The 22,963-nt window shown below is 39.1% G+C and overlaps 1 protein-coding gene across 44 annotated transcripts in view; it reads right to left on the bottom strand.

Moving 5' to 3' along the window:
* The window catches only part of IKZF2 (IKAROS family zinc finger 2), a 187,841-nt gene extending 165,635 nt beyond the window's left edge, over positions 1-22,206 (bottom strand). For 3 of the 44 annotated variants that reach the window (XM_008259114.4, XM_008259115.4, XM_008259116.4), the window contains exons 1-3: positions 2,938-3,125; positions 1,345-1,393; positions 431-535 (exon numbers count right to left, since the gene is read on the bottom strand). In XM_008259114.4, coding sequence (XP_008257336.1) covers positions 431-535; positions 1,345-1,393; positions 2,938-2,940 — 157 coding nt within the window. In that variant the 5' untranslated portion in view covers positions 2,941-3,125. The other 41 variants (XM_051849145.2, XM_070070247.1, XM_070070233.1 and 38 more) reach the window with 34 other exon arrangements.
* Positions 22,207-22,963: the final 757 nt, after the last annotated feature.

Below are 22,963 nucleotides of genomic sequence, written 5' to 3'. Positions count from 1 at the left end.
TTTTTTAAACTAAGTAACACTGCAATACTACAACTGATGGTTTAGCTTTATACAAGACAGCATAAAATTATTTAATTCTTTTTACTGCAAAGAGTCCCTTGGAAGTGACAGTTTCCATATTTTTTTAGCCAACAACAACAACAACAAATCCAGTCATAAACCTGGCAAGACAAAACGATAATCAACAAATCCTAACATTTCTTACCTGGTACAGGTAAGCACCAGCTCCCAAAAGCCACCTTGGGATAGTTCAAACTAGTAAGCAGGCTCATGTTTTATGATACCAGAATGAACAGGAATAAATCTGTGTTGTTCTTTCTTTAGCAAAATCTATAGCAGTAGCTCTACCACAATGTGAGAGAACACAAACCTAACAAATTCAAGTCTGTTGCGCGAGAAATAGAAAAAAAATCATAAAATGAAGACTTACTGCTTGTCATGTGACTTGGTGAGGCATGCTGTCCATTGGGTGTGCTTGAGGTGAGGTCAATTGCCATATTGGAGTGCTCCCTTTCAGGTGAAAGCTCATTGTCACCTGCTTCCACAAAATAAAAGCTTTTGGTCTCTATTCATTCTCACACAAAGTCTAATTACTAACACTGCTTCATATACACAGTGGTAAGCTTAACTCTTGTGATTTTAAGCAATACATTTTCCTTTAAAAAGAAACTATAAGGAAATATCATTTAGAAATACACAATAAATGAATGAAATGACAAAGAACCACAATCAAGCTGCAATAAAAAAATTAACAAAAGTTTATTATCACAATACTCTTATGTGTAAAATAAGGGGAAATGAGGTAGGTGATTTCTAAAGTGTCTTTTAGTTGGAAAAAAGTAGGTTTTTTAAACACCTAATTGAATTATTAAGCATATAGTATTTTTAATGCGCATTTCCCAAAACACTGGCTATCAGTTTGAAAACAGACTTGGCTAATGAAATATAAACTTAAGGCAGATGCTTTTCTTTCACATTATGTTTTGAAAAATTAGCCTACTGAGTAGCAAGTATTTAGTACACGCCATACTAATATATATATATATTTATATATGCAACTTGACTAGTCTAAATTTACAATAGATGAAAAAAATCAAGCAGGATAGTCTTGATCTGCTAAATTACTACTGACAAACACTATCCTTAACTTAGTAAGTAGTAAGTATATTTCTAGATTTCCTTATTTCTTCTCTATGCTATTATTTACTGAGACACATTTAAAGGTGACATTGTGAACAAAAAAAAAGGACAGAATTCTAAATAAAATCTTGTAACTCAGCAAGTAATACACAGGTAATAATAAGGTAACTTTATTACCAATAACAAATACAGGAAAATACTTACATGTTATATAGCCATCAATAGCCTCTGTTTCCATAGTCAAAGTGCAGTGCTACAAAATAAAAGATTATACCCTTAGCACAATGATTCCTTTCAGTATCTGCCATTAAATTCTTAACTTATTTGAAGCTCCAGTTAGTCCATGTTGCTGCTGCAACCTGTGCCCAAGAAACATACTACAGCGTACTGTATGTGCTCATTTGCAAGTCACTGAACTCTTTCTGCAAATGATCTGATTCCTGCTGGAGATAGGATAGGACAGATAAGTGTGCGGTGAGATGGGCTGTAACAAGAAAGGAATGACTGTCTTAATCAAAATTTATGTGGCTGAAAGAAAAAAATGGGGAGAGGGTCTACACCTCACATCGCCAACTTTAACTGGGATTTAAGTATTTTACCATTTACTACTTCCCACAATCACGCTGCAGTTTGAGGACTTCCCCAGTGTACAGATAGCTCTATTCACAATTGTTGCAAGTTGGTTCATCATGTTCTAATAGGAAGGGGAGGACAAACAAACATAAAAAACAAAACAAAACAAAACAAAACAAAAAACTTAGTGCCCAACTGTGTCTCTGAGACTTCTGCAGCCGTTGGCCAACTACTCCCTGACTTGTATTGACATTTTAGCCTACCCCAAGTTCTGTGTAAGCACCTGTTCAATGTAACCTTAATTTCCTGCCAGACCATGGTTGGATACAAATGCCAAGCCTACTTAATGCATTCTGAATTTGAAAATTTCATAAACTTCTGGCTGTGCAGGAGGGAATCACTTTTTTAAAAAAAGTTTGGGGAATATTTTCATGCCCCAATGACACAAAACAGAACTTAGTTCTCTGAAACAAAAGTAAATTGTATGAGATGACACCCCCTAGCTTTGATTCACATAATGAATAGATCAATAATCGTAACTACTCTTTGAATCAAAAAGTTTGGGAATTGACAAGTCCTGAGGAGATTTTTACTTATTTTATTTTCCACTGGCCCTGGTCCTTTTTGCCTTTAGTTTCAAAACTCTCACTGCACCAGCAGCTAAATTATTCACAATGAGCCATTTCTGTATTGATCGCCAAGTATATTTAGCCCTGGCTCCTGGAATTTCTCCATTACTTACTGGAAAACAGGCAGCTTCACTTCTTGTCTCCAAAACCACTTCCCTTCTCCCTCCCCTCCCCTTCTTCACCACCACCCTCCCAACACCCCCCCCCCAAAAAAAAACTTTTCTTTCTTTCTTTATGGAATAATCAGATCAAATTCCCAACTCAGCCACTACATTGCACTTAAATTTCAACCTGCTGTACTGTTATCAAATTCTTTCAAATTATGATTACATAAGGCTTTAAAGAAAGGGATCCGTAAAGTTTAAAAGGGGAGCAGTTTCTTCGGATATTTTACAAATGAGTTTATCTCTTTAAAAATGTACACATTTAACACACATATATCAAACAGAAAGACACGTCAAAGAGAAGCGAAAGAAGTCTGCCCCATCAATGAAATGGTTATTAACCCTCAGATAAGGAAAGAAAGAAAAAGGAGAAAGAGAAACGAAATGTACATACAAAAGAAATTGTCCTTTGATTAAAAAAGATTCATCACCATTTCCAGCTCTGTCGGGAGATCTCAGCTTCTTCTAACCCCTCAAAGAGGAGGTGACAATGTCGGGCTGAAGATAAACGGAGAGAGAAAGAAAGAAGTTTTTTGTGTTTCCCCCTTCTCTCTTTCCCTCCCTTGCCCCCTCCAAGCCAAGCCCCCTGCAGAGTTCAAGGCGAGGAGGAAGGAAAAGCACTTTACAGGTGGGTCATTCCAAGCCCAAATCCAGCAAACAGATCGGCTGATAAACAAAACCAAGAAATGAGAGAGAAGGAACACCCCCCTTCTCCTCCTCCTCCTCCTCCTCCTCCTCCTCCTCCTCCTCCTCCTCCTCCTCCTTCTACCCCTCCCCCTTGTCCCTTTGGGATGGTCTAGTAGGAAAAGTCACTCAGGAATGGCACCACGTACTTTCAGGAAAGAGGAAAAAAAGAGAGAGAAAGAGAGAGAGAGAGAGGTCAGTCAGTGCTACAGCAATGCGATTAACAAGAAGAGAAAAACTTGATCCACCGGTTCCTTAAGAATCGACCAAAAGCTAAGACAAGAAAACTGAAAGGAAGGGGGGGGGGGTGGTAAGAGAGAAGGGACAGTCAGGCAGAACCAGCAAGGAACCTAGGCCAACTTCACAGGACTGGTTTTGGCCTTTGGCAAAAAAAAGGAAAAAAAAAATTAATCTTAATTCCATCTCTTTCGCCCGTACCAGAACCTGTCAAAGTGATTTAACTGCTGCCTTTTCACATGTGTCATACCAGTTTTTTTTTTCCCCTTAATTCCAACAGGATCTGGATTTTACCTTCTATCTGGACAGCTGCAATTTATTCCAGGCTACCCAATCTTCCTTCTTGGAATTCAAGTTAAAACAAAGCAAAACAAGTCCAAATCCATGACAGCTACTGAGATGAGAACTGATTAATCCATTACCATCCCAGAAACAGACTACAAAAAAACGGGGCGATACATGAAGGCAGAGGACATCATCTTCGACCCGATTCCCTGAGCGTCCTTTACAAAAAATCATTGCCCTAATCGTAACCACAATCCATTCCCTCCCAGAGGAAAAAAAAAAAAGACCCCTATTATTATTACTGGTTAACAGCAACAAGTCATTTGATCACATCACAGTGCAAAACGAGATGCTATATAATCACACTTAACTTTGAAAGCACTCCCACCCCCCGCTTTGCAAACCATACACATATTTATATAGAATCTATGAATCCGAAGACAAATAAAACAAGAGCTGCTCTTCACCACGCAAAAGCCAAGCGGAGATTTACCTCAGCAGTGCATGCAGTAAAATAATCCCATCACCCTTTTGTTTGTGTTTACTGTTAGTGTGTCCTCTCTTTCTTTCTTTCCTGTGACTAACGTGTGTTTGTGCACTGCAGTTGGTGGTGGAAACTAAGGCAGTGGATCTGTAGCTAAGGGTAATCCTGTTTTTACTTCCTCCATCTTCAGCGAGGAGCAGGGTTAGCCCGGGACAGCTGGTCAAACCCCGAGAAACCGATCCGGCGCAGCCCGAGCACATCTCCCCCGCCGGCCGGGCTCGCGCAGACGCCCGCGGGCGGAGGGCGGGCTGGCGGCGGCGGCGGCGGCGGGTGGCGGGGCCCGGGGCGCGAGCGAGCAGGCGAGCGTGCGCGCGCCGTGTGTGCGTGCGTGTGTATGTGTGTGTGTGTGTGTGTACGGCGTGGGGGCGTACGGGATCTGAACGCCAGTACGTGTGTTTGTGTCTCTGTGCGTGTCTGTGTGTGTGCGTGTGTGTGTGTGAGCGCGCGCGAGCGGGCGCGTGTGCGCGTGTCTGCGCGCTCGGCCGCTCGGCGCGCTCGGCAATCGATTACAGGACAAGTGCTGCCCGGCGGCCCCGCGACGCGCGCACTCCCTCGCGCCCACCCGCGTGCCCGGCCGCGGCGCCCCCGCCCGTCGGCCCCGGTCGGCGGACCCCGCCCCCCCACCCCACCCCCGGCTACCGCGGCGGCGGCGGCGGCGGGGTAGGGGGAGGCAGGTAGCCCGCTCCCCAGGGCGCCGCGGCCACCTCCACCCGCTCCTCCCGCTCCTCCCGCCGCGGTCCTCATAAATCTCACGTTTGCTGCCGGCCGGGGAGGAAGGATTGCAACGGCGAGGGGAGGTTCATTTCGGCCGCGTGAAGTTTTCTTTCAAACTGGGGTTTGTTGGCTAGGCGGCGCGCCGGGAGCGGGGCGGCGAGCCAGGCGCCCGGCGCGGAGCGCGGGGCTCGCGTCCTGGCCCGAGGCCGGGAGAGCGCGTGCACCCGGCCGCCCACCCGCCCACCGGGGCTTCGCGATCCGCTCCGCTCCGCCGTTCGGGGTCAGCAGGCGGCACCCGGTGGACCCGGGCGGGACGCGAAGCCGAGTTCAGGGGCCCTCGGGAATGGGCTGAGAAGGAAATTCAGGTCTGACGCGAAGCTCCACTATTACTATTTGGAAAGTGCTTTACAGTGCAAGTTTAAAATTAGAGTGTTTACTTGCTTTTCCCCCTCCCGGGCACATGCCACATCCACCCGAGTCAGGGCGCGATGAGGGTCCGGAAAGTTGGGACAGACCTGCGCGAGCGCCCACCAGCATCGCCCCTCACGGCTGCTCGGCTCGGGAAGAACCTGTGCTGTCGTCCGCAGAAAAACAAGCGCAGATTCTTTCTACAAATAGTAGCATTTAGTATCTGTCTTGACCACATTTGCGAGAAAAAAAAAAAAAAAAAAGAGGGAATAGAGACTTCTATAATTAAAGGGAACAGGAAAATGAAAGGAGCTGAAAATACTGAACTGTGTAGTCTGGGTGGCTTAAGTTTGAAAACACATGAAATTATCAGGACTGCCAAACAGCATTTCTGAGAAACCATATCACAGATTGTGAGGAAAATCAATGCTGAAAGAGTAGGAGCAGGCACCGTACTCCTCCTACTCCTTTCAAGAATCCCAGAAATAGTTGCTGAGGGTTTTTTTTTTTTTTTTTTTTTTTGATCTGCTGAGGAAAGAGAAATGAAACATTGAAAATAAAATAATCAATTATATCTTAAGCACCACTCCCTATGTCTGGGAAATTTTGCATGTTGTTTTTTTTTTTTTCTTTTTTGGCTTGGGAAATGAATTCATTCACATTGATATACGCTAAATAATGAATACCATAAATCTTGTATGATACTATATTTAAGTTTTATAATGAATTACTTTTAAATGTTTATTTTGTACTATGTGTTAAAGAGTATTACCGATAGATTCCTCTTTTTAATTATGGAACATGATTGTTCATACCACACAGCAAACAAGATTAACCTATTTTCATCAAAGAGGTATCATTTGGACTCGTGCTTGCAACAACTTTCTGGTGATTTTAAGAAAAATTGCAGTTTTTGTGAGTGATGTTGGTGAAGCAGGTTTTTTTTTTAAAACCCAGCTGCCAATTAGCTAAACAAAACTAGTTATCCTAAAAGTCTTCTATGGGAAAGACTGAGCTAACTAATCTTTCTATGTATTCCAATAGAGTAAGATTTTTCATCTTAAATTATCTCAGAAAATAGGAATGGTATTCATAATATGTAAAAACCTAATATGTAAAATGTAAAATCTCTTAAGTTGTAAAAGGTAAAATCCCTCCTAAAAACTAAGGCTAAGTGTTTATCTGCAAAGTTATGGAGGTCCTCAATGAGAACAGATGAACTATCTTGATAATTTAAGCAATTTAATTCTTTGGTGGAAGAGGATCCCTTGAGAAGTCTTAAGGGTTCATCCTCAGGTTCCCCAAAGCTACCATATGCAGTTGATACAGTCCCTGCCCCTGGCTGATTAGAGCTTAATTTAGCTCCCTTGAAGGCTAGCCTTTCCTTCAGTTACTTCCATTGGCTCCCTAGACTCCAGAGGCACACTTTCTCCCTCTAGTGGCTGCACCTTCAGAGAGTCTACATTTGGTCACCCTCCCTTTCCACCAATGGGTCTGGACAGAGTGGTGGATTCCAGACTGTAGAAGGACTAAGATCTCACACCCACTTGTGAGAAGCAGACCATCTTGGTCACCAGTTCCCGATTTTTAACATCCCTGTCCCTTTCTCATTCGCAGATCTACATCCAACTCATCTAGGAGAGTTAAGACTGTTTACATGCTGAGATTGGAGATTCTTTTTCATGCCTCTGGAGATAGTCCTGGCAGTAAGATGCAGAATGAAATACACTTGTGGGAAGGAACCATTCTGTAAACTATAGTAATTTGCTTGGTTCAAAATTTCTCTTGACAATATTTTGATAGTGGTTAGAGGGTGCATTTATTTTTGTCCTTTACTGTAAATACACTGTATAAATGTTTTAGAGTGTATGTAGTATACATGAAAATGCTCTAGTAGGGAAGTGAAGTTCTGTGTCCTTTGGCCACTGTGTTCAGTTGAAAGTTATTGTTCACTTGGGAGAGGTGTGGCACCGTAGGGAGCAGACATCCTCCACCCTTACCATTTTTCAACTACCTGGAGTCTCGTCCTTTCTGTCCTGTCCTAAGAACACTCCTCCTTCCTCCTTTCTACTACCAACTCTTATCAGACTATTTTGCATATTTCCTTCTTCACACGATTGTTAAATATTTTACTTATGTATTGAGTTTTAAAATCTGTCTTTCCAATTAAAATATGGTCTTAAGGGCAAGAATTGTGTCTGTCTTACCAATCATTCTTTTCTCAGAATTTGCACAGAGCTTGTTTGGGACAAATTTGTTCTCAAAAGGATATATACTGAATGAATGAATATTGAGGAAATCACATATTCACTTAGCTTCCATGTATTATACTATTGTCAAGGAATAAAAAGAGTAGGTTATCAGATACATTCTGATTCCAAATGAATTTGACTTGTGAGTCTTGTTACAAATATATTTAACAAGTCAGCTCTGGTTTATGGTCCACATGAAGGATGTGAACTTTTTGCTGGATATTATAAAAAAAAAAAGCTTAGAAAATACACAGTGAAAGTGGTTAAAATATATATACATTTTAATTTCAAATAAAATACAGTTTATGACACACTCTCATAAGTTGTTTCATATTACTACCTGACACTCCATGAACCAGGGGGACCATCATGGAATACAAGTTTAATTTTGGAATCATTAAGTGCAATTACTGAAAGAAAATTTTACAAAGCACTATAGCTAAAAGTTCATTATGGAGTATTGGTTTTGTTTTCTTTGGATGGTTTGTTTTATCTGTTTTAGATTTAAAAGCCCTAAGTACCCCTTAAAGGAATTTTGATAAAATCTCATTTTTACTTATTTAGGGAATTAACTACATATTTTAAAGTTTGGTTTTGTTTTCAGTAGAGATTGGGAGGGAAAATTTGTAAAACTGTAATTCTTTCCTAAAACTAGGGAAGAAATTTTTGGAAAGTATGTTTTTTAAAAAAAATTTAGATGGTTCTATTATTCTAGATGTAGAATGTAATCACCCAAAGTAGGTGCCCTAAAATAGCTTGAGTACCTGAAAAAGTTAAGATTGTCAACACACACAGGCACAATGTTTTAAAACTGATCATTTGTTTTATTTTTGCCAGGTGTTCTTTTTTTGAAGTAGCCTTCTCTTTTTAAGCAAGATGTGGGACAATGGTCTCTGTCAACCTAGATTGGCACTATGAAGAAGCAAGGAAGCCAGAAATGGAACCGTAGTTTCAAAGAAAACATTGTAAAATACCAAATGCAGTTCATAACCAGGGTATATTAATACCTCCCAACATTGCCTCCCAGAATACATTGACGGTCTGGATTCTGTCCAGCTGGCATGCAAGTACTACATGGAAAGGGTCTTATCCATCCACCTTGAACAGTAGTTTCTTTTAACAATTCTTGAGAGTGTCACTTTTCAATTAGAGATAAGGCTCTTGTACAGATACCCATATTCCTAAAAAGGTAACATTATGATTTAAATTCACACTTTGATAGAATGACATCAGATTTCTTTGAGAGAGCACATTTTGATGTAGAGCAAAAGATAGCCTAACTCTATCCCAAATAAGAATTGGGGGTGTTAAACTTAGATCAAGAGGGGAAAGACCAGAAAACTTTCTAAATAAAAATGAAACATTTTTTTCAAGATGTCATTAAAATCCATCATGGAAGGTTTTAGGATGCATTTTGCAGGGCTAGCACTGTGGTGCAGAGGGCTAAAGCCCAGGTCTGCAGTGCCGGCATCCCAGTGAGTGCTGGTTCAAGTCCCAGCTGTTCCACTTCTGATCCAGCTCCCTGCTAATGCACCAGGGAAAGTAGTGGTGGATGGTCCAAGTCCTTGGGCCCCAGCATCTACGTGGGAGACCCAGAAGAAGCTCCTGGCTCCTGGTTTTGGTTAGCTCAGTTCCGGCTATTGAGGCCATTTGGGGAGTGGCCAGCAGTTGGAAGACCTCTCTCTCTGTCTCTACCTCTTTCTGTAACTCAATCTTTCAAACAAAAATACATCTTAAAAAATGCATTTTGGAAATAAGTTCCGTGAATGCAAAAATGAAGGAAGTTTGAGCTGGGTAAAGCAGTAATGCTCATGAACCAAGTCTAAAAGGCACTGGGAAGAACATTCTAAGAAATCTGAAAATTTTAGTACACAGAAAATACAGTGAATTTATTGGAATTCCTAATAACTTGTTAATAAGAGGAAGGGTATTCAGCTTTGGGAAGACATGCTTAAGAATAGAGGACAGCAACAAAAGGAGAAGACATTGTCTAATGAGTATAAATTTAGGTACAGGATAAAGAACACTGTCTAGCAATGAAATGCAAGAGACTAATAGCAAACTTATTTTTCTGGGGATAAGACGGAAAACCAAAAATGATCATTTGACTCCTTGGGAGGCAAAAACAGGCAGACAAGCCTACAGATCCATAATACCAAAGATTGGATTCTGCTAGATAGATCCATACTCCAGAACAGAGTGATGACAGGTGGCATCTCAAGGAAAACATTTGGTAATTAAACCAGTGCCAACAGCAGTATGATCCTGTCTTTTTAATCCTGTGAAAAGCTCATGGAAGTACATGCCCAGTGTTTGTGACAAGCTTCAATTCTTTGTAAACCAAAATTCTTTCACAGCATAGCAAAGTCTAAGCACTTGCTTAAACAATCCTGCATAGGCTGAAGAAATAGAAGAATGTATTACCAACAGAAAGAGAAAAGAGTTCAGGGATTCCATCACCCCCCTTTTAATCCTCAGATGGTAGTAATAACCTGGGAAATTAAGAGCCGTACAGGAATAGGTCTGGGGAACCATTTCTTGTTTGGAAACTCTGAAAAAGGGCAGATGATGTGGAAAAGGGAATTGAGTCAAAGAAAGGTCATTTACAGGTAGTAAAGTCAAATGTCACCTCCTCCAATTCTCATGACTGCGGTTTAGAAAAAGGTTACCTTAATATAGAAGTTAGTGTGGCATTCTGAACTGTCTCAAGATGTGATGTATAAAGTATCTCTCCCTCTAGAAAATATGTTCAAGCTTCAAAATGGTACTTGAAATTTGACGTCACAGTGAGGTACTGGACACTTGGGAAAGTCCAGCATAGTAGATTATTACTAGAAGTCCTATAAACTATATTCCAGAAACTCCTATATTAGAAGACTGTGTTTTTAAGTGCATCCTTATTGAGAAATAACTCTACATGCAGCATCTGTAACATTTTAGATTGATTTTATAAGTGATTTCAAGGAAGTAGGAGTGCCACCAGGACCAGAAAAGCCATATATACCATTATTATCTTTATAGGCATTTATTTTGTGCCAGGCATCATGGTAGATGTATTATACACATTATTTCATTTAACACCCATTATCATTTTCAAAGTGACAGTATGCATATTTTTTTAAAGATTTATTTGTTTATTTGAAAGAGTTACACAAAGAGAGGAGAGGCAGACAGAGGGAGAGGTCTTCCATCTGATGGTTCACTCCCCAATTGGCCACAACAGCCAGAGCTGTGTCAATCCGAAACCAGGAGCCAGGTCTCCCACATGGGTGTAGGGGCCCAAGGACTTGGGCCATCTTCTACTGCTTTCCCAGGCCATAGCAGAGAGCTGAATCAGAAGTGGAGCAGCTAGGTCTCAAAACAGGGCCCATAAGGGATGCTGGTGCTTCAGGCCAGGGTGTTAACCCACTGGGCCACAGCACCGGCCCCCAGTATGCACATTTTTCATGTGAAGAAGTTGAGGCTTCAAGACTTTATTATTTTTTCTTTTCTTTTTTTTTCTTCTTGACAGATAAAGTTAGACAGTGAGAGAGAGAGACAGAGAAAGGTCTTCCTTCTGTTGGTTCACCCCCCCAAATGGCCGCCACGGCTGGATCTATGCCGATCCGAAGCTAGGAGCCAGGTGCTTCTTCCTGGTCTCCCATGCGGGTGCAGGGCCCAAGAACTTGGGCCATCCTCCACTGCCTTCCCAGGCCACAGCAGAGAGCTGGACCGGAAGAGGAGCAACCAGGACAGAAACGGCGCCCCAACCAGGACTAGAACCGTGGGTGCTGGCACTGGCGCCGCAGGCTGAAGAATAGCCTAGTGAGCTGTGGCACCGGCCCGAGGCTTCGAGACTTTATTAACTTGTCCTGGGTCCCAGAGCAACAGAGCTGGACAGTATCAAACACATGTTTTTAAGTTTGGGAAAGCACATATTCATAACCATCTAGCTATACTGTCTCCTAAATCACCCAGTATCTTTAGGTCAATTGGTGTAATTAAATCCAGACCTTTGGGTAACAGACTGTCTAATGTTGAATCTATTAAAACTAATTGTCTAAGGTATTCTTAGATTAATTTAATGTGGTATAAGCATAGACCCCTCTACCCAATACTTAATCCATGTGAGAAGGGTGACCTATTTGACAGTTGACCACTGAGAGTGAATTATAAGATAAATACCCTATGAAGAGTTGATTAGCAATTAATAGTGACAATCAGATACAGACTGGAATGTAAGTTAAAATTATAATTCACTAAGTATATTTGGTACTCCCACTTTTGTAGAACTATGTGTGCGATGAATGAAAGAACTGCTTTCTCTGATGTCATTGTCATTTATGGTTATGGCCTTGTTAAGTGATATTTTAGATCCTTGTAAAACATTTCTTTCCTAGTGGAGAGCAGCCTTCAGTTTATAATAAAAGTCAGTTTGAACCTTTTGCTAGAGTCTGTTAAGCCTGTGAGACTAAGATTTTTTTCTCTCACCTTCAATTTACAATTATAATGAATACTTGGAGTACAGAAGGGTAACTGTAGTTTTTATTATTATTATTTTATTTGAAAGATAGAGTTACAGAGAGAGGGAGAGAGAGAGAGATCTCTTCCACCCACTGGTTCACTCCCCAAATGGCCACAATGGCCAGAGCTAAGCCAGGCCAATGTCAAGAGCTAGGAACCAGGTCTTTCACATGGGTTGCAGTGGCCCAGGAAATTGAACCATGTTAGGCTGCTTTCCCAGGCTCTTTAGCAGGGAGCTGGATCGGAAGTAGAGCAGCCCAGGGCACGAACCAGGTCCATGGGATTGGCACTGACAACTGGCTCCATAACTATAGTATTTTAATTAGGCTTTTGTATCCCAGTTTGCAAAGGTGTGGAAGTTGTACATTTGCTCTCAGCAGACTTTTTGTGGGCACAAAAAGAAGTAATGCTTTAGTTTGGTAAACGAAGACACTATTGGTGAGGGAAGCTCATCAAGGGCTTTGGGGGAACTTTGCCCAAGATTAGTTAGAAGTAATCTTCCTAATCTAGAAGAGTTCCCCTGAACATCAAGAAGTAACCACCAAATAAATTAACATAATGTTAGGTATGTTCATAACATATTCTTTAAAAAGTGTTTAATTTCCAAATATTTTATGTTAGAGAATGAATGCTAGATATTAGACTGGTGAATATTTAAGTAGGAATCATGTATATTTACAATCCAATATGGATGACAAAAGGATATACCTTCCTAGGTCTTTGGAAATATTGTCTGCAGACTTTATTCCTAATGTGGAGGTGTACGCTGCAGAGGTAAGGCCTGGTGCCATTAGACAGTCTATCATACACAAAAATCCCTTGACTGATTCTAAACTCAGCAGCTTTCTGATATTTTATTTTCCATGTGATTTTCCTATGCAGAGAGAATATGTTTGATATTTTTCTTTATAAATAAATGATGTTTCTGAGTTTTTAAACATCCATTTCTTATGAGTTTAGGAATTTATAGTTGTGCTTTCTAAGAGCAATACAGTAGTGTACATATGAACTTGAATTTCTATAGCTTTCAAGGCTAATGGGCAGGCCTGGAACAGTGGAGCTCACTAAGGTAATATCATTTGGCAATGTCCCTTGTCATCTGGCCAGATTTTTCTCCTGACCCTCAAGAATAACCTGTCCTCAGTCTTTTGCCTGCTTTAGGAATTCAATGGATCACTCAGCATCAACCAAGACATCCTATTTGCAGAGACTGATGAAGTACAGCTGTTTTATTGAGGTAGGCTGTCTAACTGGAGCCCATTAGAGATCTCACAAGGAGAAAGGAGAGATTAACAGTATTAAATGCTGCCAATCATGATGACAGCAAAAGACAATTTAGAGTTGTGTGGAGAAAATAAGAAGTGAGTGAATGCAAGCTGTGAGTGTGGACAATAATTCCAAAAGATTAACCATAAAAGAAAAGGTAGAAACTAGCAGATAGAGGAGGATGTGGGATTGAGGGAAGTTTTCCTTGGTTTTGTCTTTTAAGTAAGATTTCAGCATGCTTCAATGCTGTTGAGAAACGGTCAAGAACAAGGTTGATGATAAAGCATTGGTGAAGTCTCTGAGGGGATAGGGAAGAAAATATATTCCATTGTGTAGGCGACATGATTAACTTCACATAGATGAGGCCATACCTTTTGTACCTGACAGCTATGAAGAAGGCTGAGTACAGATACAGGTGAATTTTTTAGTCTTGATGGAACAATAGAGAAAGGTTTGAAGAAAGTATCAATGTCATTTACTAAGGGCAAAAGGAAAAAAGTTTAGAAAGAGTAAACAACTTTGAAATAGTTGCTAAGAAGAATGTGAGAGAGGCTAACTCAAAAGATGTAGAAAGGCCGGCTCTATGGCTCAGTAGGTTAATCTTCCTCTTGTGGTGCTGGCATCCCATATGGGATCCAATTCTAGTCCCAGCTGCTCCTCTTCTGATCCAGCTCTCTGCTATGGCCTGGGAAAGCAGTGGAAGATGGCACAAGTCCTTGGGCTCCTGCACCCGCATGGGAGACCCGGAAAAAGCACCTGGCTCTTGCCTTTGGATGGCCCAGCTCCAGCCATTGCAGCCATTTAGCGAGTGAATCAGCAGATGCAAGACCTTTCTCTCCCACTCACTGTCTGTAACTCTATTTCTCAAATAAATAAATAAAATCTTTTAAAAAAAGATATAGAAATATTGGAGAATAGTAGAAGACCCAATTGAGGATGGTGACCACAAATAGTCAGTATACTCAGTGCTGTTGCTACAGCTGAACTTACAGTCCAGTTGATTCTAGAATGAATCATGGAACTGATGCACTGTGAACATTTTACCAAATGGGGAGCTAAAATCATGTAATCAAAGACGTTGAGTTTAGTTCAGAAAAATAAATGGAAGCATTGGACCACAGAGTAAACTACATAAAGGATATTGATAGGATATTGGCAGATACAAAGAAGGATTATACAGATTTGGGGTCCTAATGAGGTTGAAGAATTTGTGTGAAAGAGAGAGGGAATAGAAAATTGTAAACAGAATACAGTATTTCTAATGCATAGCAAAGTGCCAGGATCCATAAGGTAGGTGAAGAAGTCATGCCCAGTAAGAGGTAGATTACCAGAAAAGTGATAGAGTGATTAGGCAACGTGATTCTTGAGGCATAAAGGCAAACATCACTCTAGAAGTTAATGAAGGAGTCCCCGGGAGGCTGATAAATAGCAGGGAGGAACGGTTGTGAGGAGTCAGCTGTAAAGAATGATTATTAGAGGAACTGAGGTTGTGCACAAGAATAAATGCTCTAAAATATATTTAAATTGTGTGGAAGATACTGACCCCATATTCTAACCCTGAGCAAAGTGAACCGTAGGAAAATGAATAGTCTGTATTTGAGAGGACTATAGGTAGGATGACCTCTTACTAGCTGGTCTGCCAAGAACAGTCCCAGTTTATACCTGTGATCCTGACATAATTATTAATAGTGCCCCCTTTTAGTCTTTAAAAATGTCCTGGTTTCTATATCATATTATATGTTCACTCTAGCTTAGAGGAACGTCATGTCCTCAAAGAAGGGCTCTTAAATTTAGGAAAATGTTTTTAAAGAAGTACGAGGATGTAGGGTGGATTTGCTTGTTTATTTACTTGTTTGAAAGAGGTATCCCAGGTTTGGGAAGGGTATTGAGCAGTGGGGTACTTAGTAAGGGGGAGGAGGTGCTAATTAGTGTTGAGATGGAGAGTACAAAAGAAAAGAGTTGACTTTAGCCAAAGTACCCCCATCTTCCATTTCAATCTTCATGTCAACTTTCTCATTCATTCAGTCTGGAGCCAGGTGCACACCCACACCTTTAGAGGTTGAATATGCCTGCTATTATTTATTTCTTTACAGTGTGGCCAGTGATTGCAGCAGTTGTTGTACCACAGGTGAAAAGATTCCAGTAAGAGACATTTACAAAGCTTATCAGAATACAAGTTCCTGCAGGTTATTGACATATAATGCCTTCTATATGGGATGATGACTTCCTAACGTTGCTTTCCCTTGCATTTATGTTTTGAGTGCTCTTTAACCTGAACTTCGGCAGATTCTATTTTTTCTCTGCCAACTCAACTTCATTACTTCCTTCAACATCAGGGTTAAATAACTAGGTAGCCTAAGGCCCCTGGATAATATGAAGACTTTGGTTTATTCATGGAAGTCACTAGATTTTCCCAAGTATTGCATACCGAGAGCTGATGACAAAGGATTCAAGTACTTAAGTCGAATGGCGATGCCAGAATGCAAGTAGAAATTATCACCCTTGCTAAGAGCAAAATATTCTCTAGTCATGGCCACAGACTAAAATGCCAATTCAAGACCAGTATAATATATAAGCATAATGGAATTGAAGACTCTTTGCTTAAAAAAGAAAATAGTCTCTCCTGCTAAACACAGAAATGCCCTTTGCGACATCATCCTACGTAGGAGAACTTTAAATCAATGAAGTCCTTTCTATTTAAGTCTGCGAGTAATACACTGTAATGTAATTAAGGAATAAAGCTTAATGATATGTGTAATATATTAATAATATTAATAATATATGTAATATATAAAAATGCACATAAAGCTCCTTTGAGTTATGGGTATTCTTCTATTTCCATGATAAATACATGTATAAGTTAAAAAGTGATTTTTATTCACTTTCTAAAAAAATTCATATTCCAAAAATTTACAGATAGGATTGTCCATAGAAATCCTCAAAGTAGCAAGCATACATTAATACATACAGCATTATTTCAAAAATATGAATCATTTATTTAAAGCTATAAATGCGATTTTTTAGAATTATCTCATAAGAAAGAAAGAAACCCCATTGCCTAAAACCATGGTTCATAAACATGTTTCTGCACCTAAGCAATCCACATATTTAATATATTCCTATTTATTTACATTTCTCATTGCCTGAAAAAGTTCTAAGCTGAATTCACCTAGTTGCCAGCTCCACCTTATAGGAATATCAGAGTATGAGAAGTGTTGTAGCAGAATGAAAAATATTCCCTTACAAAAGTGTTTCTCAAATACCTGATTATAACCTACTATAGGCTGTGTATTTAATGAGTTATAACCAGCATCTAAAGAAATGAAACAGAGCTATAGAGTACATTCACATAACAAATATGAATTAAAAGGGAATTTTTAAAAAAGATTTTATTTACTTATTTGAGAGGTAGAGTTACAGACAGTGAGAGGGAGAGACAGAGAGAAAGGTCTTCCTTCCACTGGTTCATTCCCAAATGGCGTAAAGGCCGGAGCTACGCCAATCCAAAGCAAGTTTCCCACGTGGGTACAGCTTGGGCCATCCTCTTCTGCTTTCCCAGGCCATAACAGAGAGCTGGATCAGAAGAGGAACAGCTGAGACTAGATCCAATGCCCATATGGGATGCCGGCACCTCAGGCGGAGGATTAACCCACTGCGCCACGGCATTGGACCCAAAAGGGAATTTTTAATTTCAGAAATATGCACAGCTATGTACTAGGTTACCCTGTAAAATGTATTTTACACCTATGGATTGTATGGTCAAAAATGTTGTATGTATAACAAAGATAATGGGTGGAAAAACTGGAAAAACTGAAGGGTTTCACTTCATTGTAATACTATATATCAGCTATATACTACCACATATATCAGTACAAACATATATACTACATATATCATACATGTATAATAATACTTGAATCTCTAAATACTATAAGTGTGAAGTAGACCAATTTTAAATTAATTCTCATGTTGTTAATTTAGTTATTAAAACATGGAAAACAATATTATATAGTATTTATTTATATATTATTTGTATATAATAAAAATATAATAAAAGGGGAAAGAAAGGCATTGCTTTCAGAATAGCAGTAAGCTCTAGGGTGAGTGGGAATAGGATGACATATAGTTGCAATGCTTAATTTCTTCATAAACTCAGTTCTAAAAATCAGGAGACCTTTTTAATTTTGACTCAGCCATTAGCCACCTATTTTACTCTGACGGGGTCACTTCATTGTGCTTGTCCTTTGTTTCTTGGTATGTGAAGTTAAGGAATGATACCAGAGAGGGATCAGAGTGTCAAATGTGAAGGAGAGCTAGAACTGGGCACTGAAATCGCAGGTTAACCATGTAGCATTCCACCCATAAATTTTAAATGACGTCTCCACAATAGTCAGCGAGGTGGTGGCAGAGCTCCAGCCTGGTCATCTGGAATCCCAGCATTTCATTCTCTACCCCTTAACTCTGTCTTGGTGAAAGTAAAAGGACATGGCCTCATTTCTCTAGGATGGTAAAATCAGGAGGTCACCATTATCCTAATTTTCACTGTAGGAATTGGGCCTAGTGATCAATGGTTCTTCTAACCTTGCTGAAGAAGAGAATGAGTGTTTTGAGAAGGCCAACTTTAATCAAATGTATTATGCTTTTCATTGTATCATATTAAAAGATTTAAGACTATTCATAGCAAGTGAAATTTCGGTTCAGTTTGATGCCTTATTTTAAACGATTGATAGTCCTTTAATTTGAAAATTGGAAAACAGGAAGTTCCATTCAAGACTGATTAGTATTTGGTTAAAAAATAGGGGAAGCTGCGTGTTCATTAATTGTGACAGATACTAATATGAAGTGTTAACAGGGAAAATGAGGTGAGGGGTATTTTCACATCTAAAATTTCTGAAATAAATGTTTTAAAAAAGACTGATTTGTGGCTACTGTATGAGGTCAGTTTATTGATTTATTTATGAATACTTCCTAAAATCATTGAGCTAATATTACATTCAATAGTAAGATGAAATATATATATGAAAATAAACTAAGAAGCAAAGGGGAAAGAAAAAATATCAAAAAATCTTGCTTATGGAAAAGCCACAATTGAACCCAAAACTTACTTCTGAAATCATAGTAACCAGACAAAGGAGGAACCATACTGTCACTTACAGAGCTCTAATTGTTAGGAAGCCTATGAAATCATCAGCACAAACAAAAAAAATATTTTTTTCCCAGATCAGTGCTCCAAGAGAAATTTGACCCAGGGGATACAGACGGAAGCATCAGGGTGATAACAATCAAATCCCAGCTCTACTTGCTGGGTTATCTACTGATTAGACAAATTTGTTAATCTCTTGGTTTCAACTGTTAAAAGTGGATGTAATCAGCCGGCGCCTTGGCTCAATAGGCTAATCTTCCACCTTGCGGTGCCGGCACACCAGGTTATAGTCCCGGTCAGGGCGCCGGATTCTGTCCCGGTTGCTCCTATTCCAGACCAGCTCTCCGCTGTGGCCCAGGAGTGCAGTGGAGGATGGCCCAAGTCCTTGAGCCCTGCACCCCATGGGAGACCAGGAGAAGCACCTGGCTCCTGCCATCGGATCAGCGCGGTGCGCCGGCTGCAGCACGCCGGCTGTGGCGGCCATTGGAGGGTGAACCAACGGCAAAGGAAGACCTTTCTCTCTGTCTCTCTCTCTCTCTCACTGTCCACTCTGCCTGTCAAAAACAAACAAACAAACAAACAAAAACTAAAAAGTGGATGTAATTTACTTCATAATATCTTGTAAAAATGGAGACTAATGAGTCAACATCAGTAATTGATCAAATCAAGGGAGAGGACAAGGCGTGATCTATGTTTCTTTACTAACTTAACCAAATACATGAAAAGGAGTTTTTCAAAGGAGATACCTAAATTAGTATGCTTAATATTACCACAGCTAATTGTTGCAATGATATATGTGACCATTGCTTTGGGCCTTATTTTTCTATTGATTATCTTTCCCAAATTTTTAAATCTTTCTACAAATATCTGATGTGATTGAAAAAGAAAATAAAAACCTCACAAAAAATGTATCTCCTGCCACCTGGATCAGAGCACCCATTTCTCATGATTGCTCTTCCAGATCCTACTATAAGATATGTCAGATACAGATTTTTCTATCCAGAACTTAGCTAATTGTAAATCGAAGCAGTCGTATTAATTCCTAGAAAAACCACACATAGAAATAATTAGTTCAACTCACCTGTGTTCATGTAGAGAGAGCAAAGTTTAAGACAATTTGGCAACTAAGTTGTCTTCCCCCAAAACTGTCTAGTTTTTGTTTAGCTTCCTTTGTTGGGAATCTTAAAAATGGAAAATTATGGTTTAATCATTTTCTAATAATATCAGTTCAAAGATACAAAAACCTCAGGTTACAGACAAAACTTTTGTATGTAAAGACAGCCATCTATCACATATTTCCATGCAGATTTAGATCTGTTATATCACTGCAATATTTTTTCTGCCCTTGAAATATGTTGCACCATTCATTGTAAATACATACTTTGTAATTCCACTTAAATTATTTAGCACCTAGTATCTATGTCATTAATATTATCAATTACCTCACAATATAATACATATTTTCATGCATTTGTACCCACTATGTTAGAATAACTTTAGAGAAAAACACAATCATCAGTTTTTTACAATGCTCTTGTTTCTTAATATAATGTTTTACACAGATTTGGTGCTATATTTGTTAGTAAGGATTACCCTAGAAATGGAACCCTTCTTCAAAAAAGTGCTACAAAATATTATAGTGCTAGCTAATTTGTGTTTTACTTCATTAATTGAAAAGCACTTTTAACACCTTCCTTTTTCTTTTTATATTCAAATACCTATGTTATTTTTTTAATTTAGGCTTTGTAATTGGTTAACCTCAATTCACGTATTATCATCTTCTGTAATTCTTAAACAAGCATTTCTTTGATTCCTCCTAAATCTTTTCAGTGTTTGTAATAAGTGTGTTTAGCCCTCTTGGTCAGAAGTTATGTTATGATACTCTCACAGTTCTCAACACATACCTCAAACATCATTGAGTGTCCATTTAGAGTACTGTATTCATATTATGTACTTTTAAAAAGTGAGCTTATATCTTAAAATAGTATATGATTTCAGTATGAGCCCAGAACTAAAACTAGGATTAAAGTCTAGCTTTCAGAAACACCTGTTAACTTATTCTCAATTTCTTTCAACTCAAGATAGTAGACATAGTGGGTTTTTATTTTTTATTCTTTGATTATTTTTACTAATTTCTCTTTAATGTAATTCTTTCAGTATTTTTCATTTCTTAAAAAATAATTTGGACATTAAATTGAAAGTAAAATTAAATGTATATGCACTTCATAGTAATGAAAATTCTAAACATATTTTAATCTTTGTTTTCATGTAGATTATTCTATGGTAGATTGCTTTAGAAATAAAATATCTTGGGAATTGACAAAATGGTTCATTTATTTCCAGTCAACTCAGTTCATATCTCTCATTGAGTTATATGACATATGAGAATGTAATATTTTTGTTGGCAAATTCAAGTTGGACACAGTTTTTTTTAATTTCAGGGAATGGCAAGTTTGTTATAATTTTTTATTATTTAAACTTTGATTAATTCTAAGAAATATTTGAGATTACTGTGAGAGATACATAAGAATCTGAAGAATTGAGCTGGCGCCACGGCTCAATAGGCTAATCTTCTGCCTGCGGGACCAGCACACGGGGTTCTAGTCCCGGTTGGGGCGCCGGTTCTGTCCCAGTTGCTCCTCTTCCAGTCCAGCTCTCTGCTGTGGCCCAGCAGTGGTCCAAGCTCTCTGCAGTGGAGGATGGTCCAAGTCCTTGGGCCCTGCACCCACATGGGAGACCAGGAGGAAGCACCTGGCTCCTGGCTTCGGATCAGCGCGGTGCGCCAGCTGCAGCACCCCGGCCTCAGCAGCCATTGAGGGGTGAACCAACGGAAAAGGAAGACCTTTCTCTCTGTCTCTCTCTCTCTCTCTCTCACTGTCCAGTCTGCCTTTAAAAAAAAAAAAAAAGAAGAAGAAGAAGAAGAAAAGAAGAATCTGAAGAATTAATTTAGGAGAGTATAAATGACCATCAATGTGTATAGGATTAAATTCAAAGTGATGTAATGGAGACATTGTAATATATTTTGACACAACCAATTCATTTGATATATTGTTTACCATATCTATGTATTTCAGAAGGTCATGGCCATAAACTTGAAGATCCTTTTAAAACTTTTAATAATGGAAGGGAAATTAATAACAATATAGAAGAATAAAACTGTAAAACTTATTGTATCTTGCATATTATTGTCACTGAACTTTGACTCTTTACTAAAAGTTGGTATGTCACTACCCATCTCCATAGATAGAATAACATGTGTTTTAGAGAAATCATCCAAAGTATCTTATAAGAGTAAAATTACATTTTCAATAGAATTAATCATTGCTTAGAATTATTTTTAACAAAGAAAATTTTGCCAGGACTTACCTAGATAAATACAATAACAACCAGAGAAGGAAAATCAAAATTTCTCTCATTACCTGCTTCTATAATTGTGCATGCATAAAGTATGCATGAAGGCTTTGAAAGGAGAGATTCTGCAAGCTGAATACTAATTTTGTGAATACTGTAATTTCATGTCTGCTACCCATGTTCAAGCTGGTTGTGCTTCGAAGAACAGCTGAGGCTTTATGGAAAACTTTGTAAAACATTCTATTTAGAAGCAATTCTTTTTCTTTGCATTATGTGCTCTGGGTATTTTTCTTTCTTTGTGTTTCATTTTGAGTACATTTGTATGGAAACAAGATCTTTGTTTCTTACAAGCACATCTGCTCTTGCTGCTTATAGATTATGAGAAGTCATCATCCTCTGTGACATCATAATCATCCCCATGGCAACCATTCGGTTACTTTTTTGGAAAATTTAATAAAAACTTAGGGAGTGTTAGCAGCAGCAGTCTGTACTTCAAAACAGATACATAACAACTTTTCCATAATCTGTACCCATAGCATATGACCCACTCCTTTCTAAGCACCAAACCTTAAACCTATTGCTTTTCACTCCCTTGAAGGCCATGTGACTGCCAATTTCAGTTAGCCACAATTTAGAGAACCAAAAATAGAATACTTAAGGAAACAAATTCTGAGGTGATCAGCTTTATTGGACCTCAATACCTTGTCGCATGGATCAGCTGGTGTAAGTTCAGTAAGGGAGAAAATATATGAGACCTTGATATTTTATGTTCTATAGTAAATAATGATATAGATTTGAATAACAGCTGGAAAGATCTTGAAGCCCTTTACTTGAAATGATTTTATGAGCAGGCACTACATTCACTCAACCACTTCAGTGCTGTCAGTAGTGTGATGAAATGTGGCTATGAGAGACCTCCGAACATAATCATTTGGATAATGAGCCAAGGCTGCTAAAGAGAACGAGAGCTAGGAATGGACTTCATGGCATGTTGTACTACATCAATATTTGTCAAAATCATGAATTTTTAGATGCAATAGCCAAGCAATTCATAGACATATTTATTGACT

This window comes from Oryctolagus cuniculus, chromosome 3 (genome assembly GCF_964237555.1).
Source record: "Oryctolagus cuniculus chromosome 3, mOryCun1.1, whole genome shotgun sequence".
Classification (NCBI taxonomy): Eukaryota; Metazoa; Chordata; class Mammalia; order Lagomorpha; family Leporidae; genus Oryctolagus; species Oryctolagus cuniculus.
This window is presented reverse-complemented; position numbering and strand designations above follow the sequence as displayed.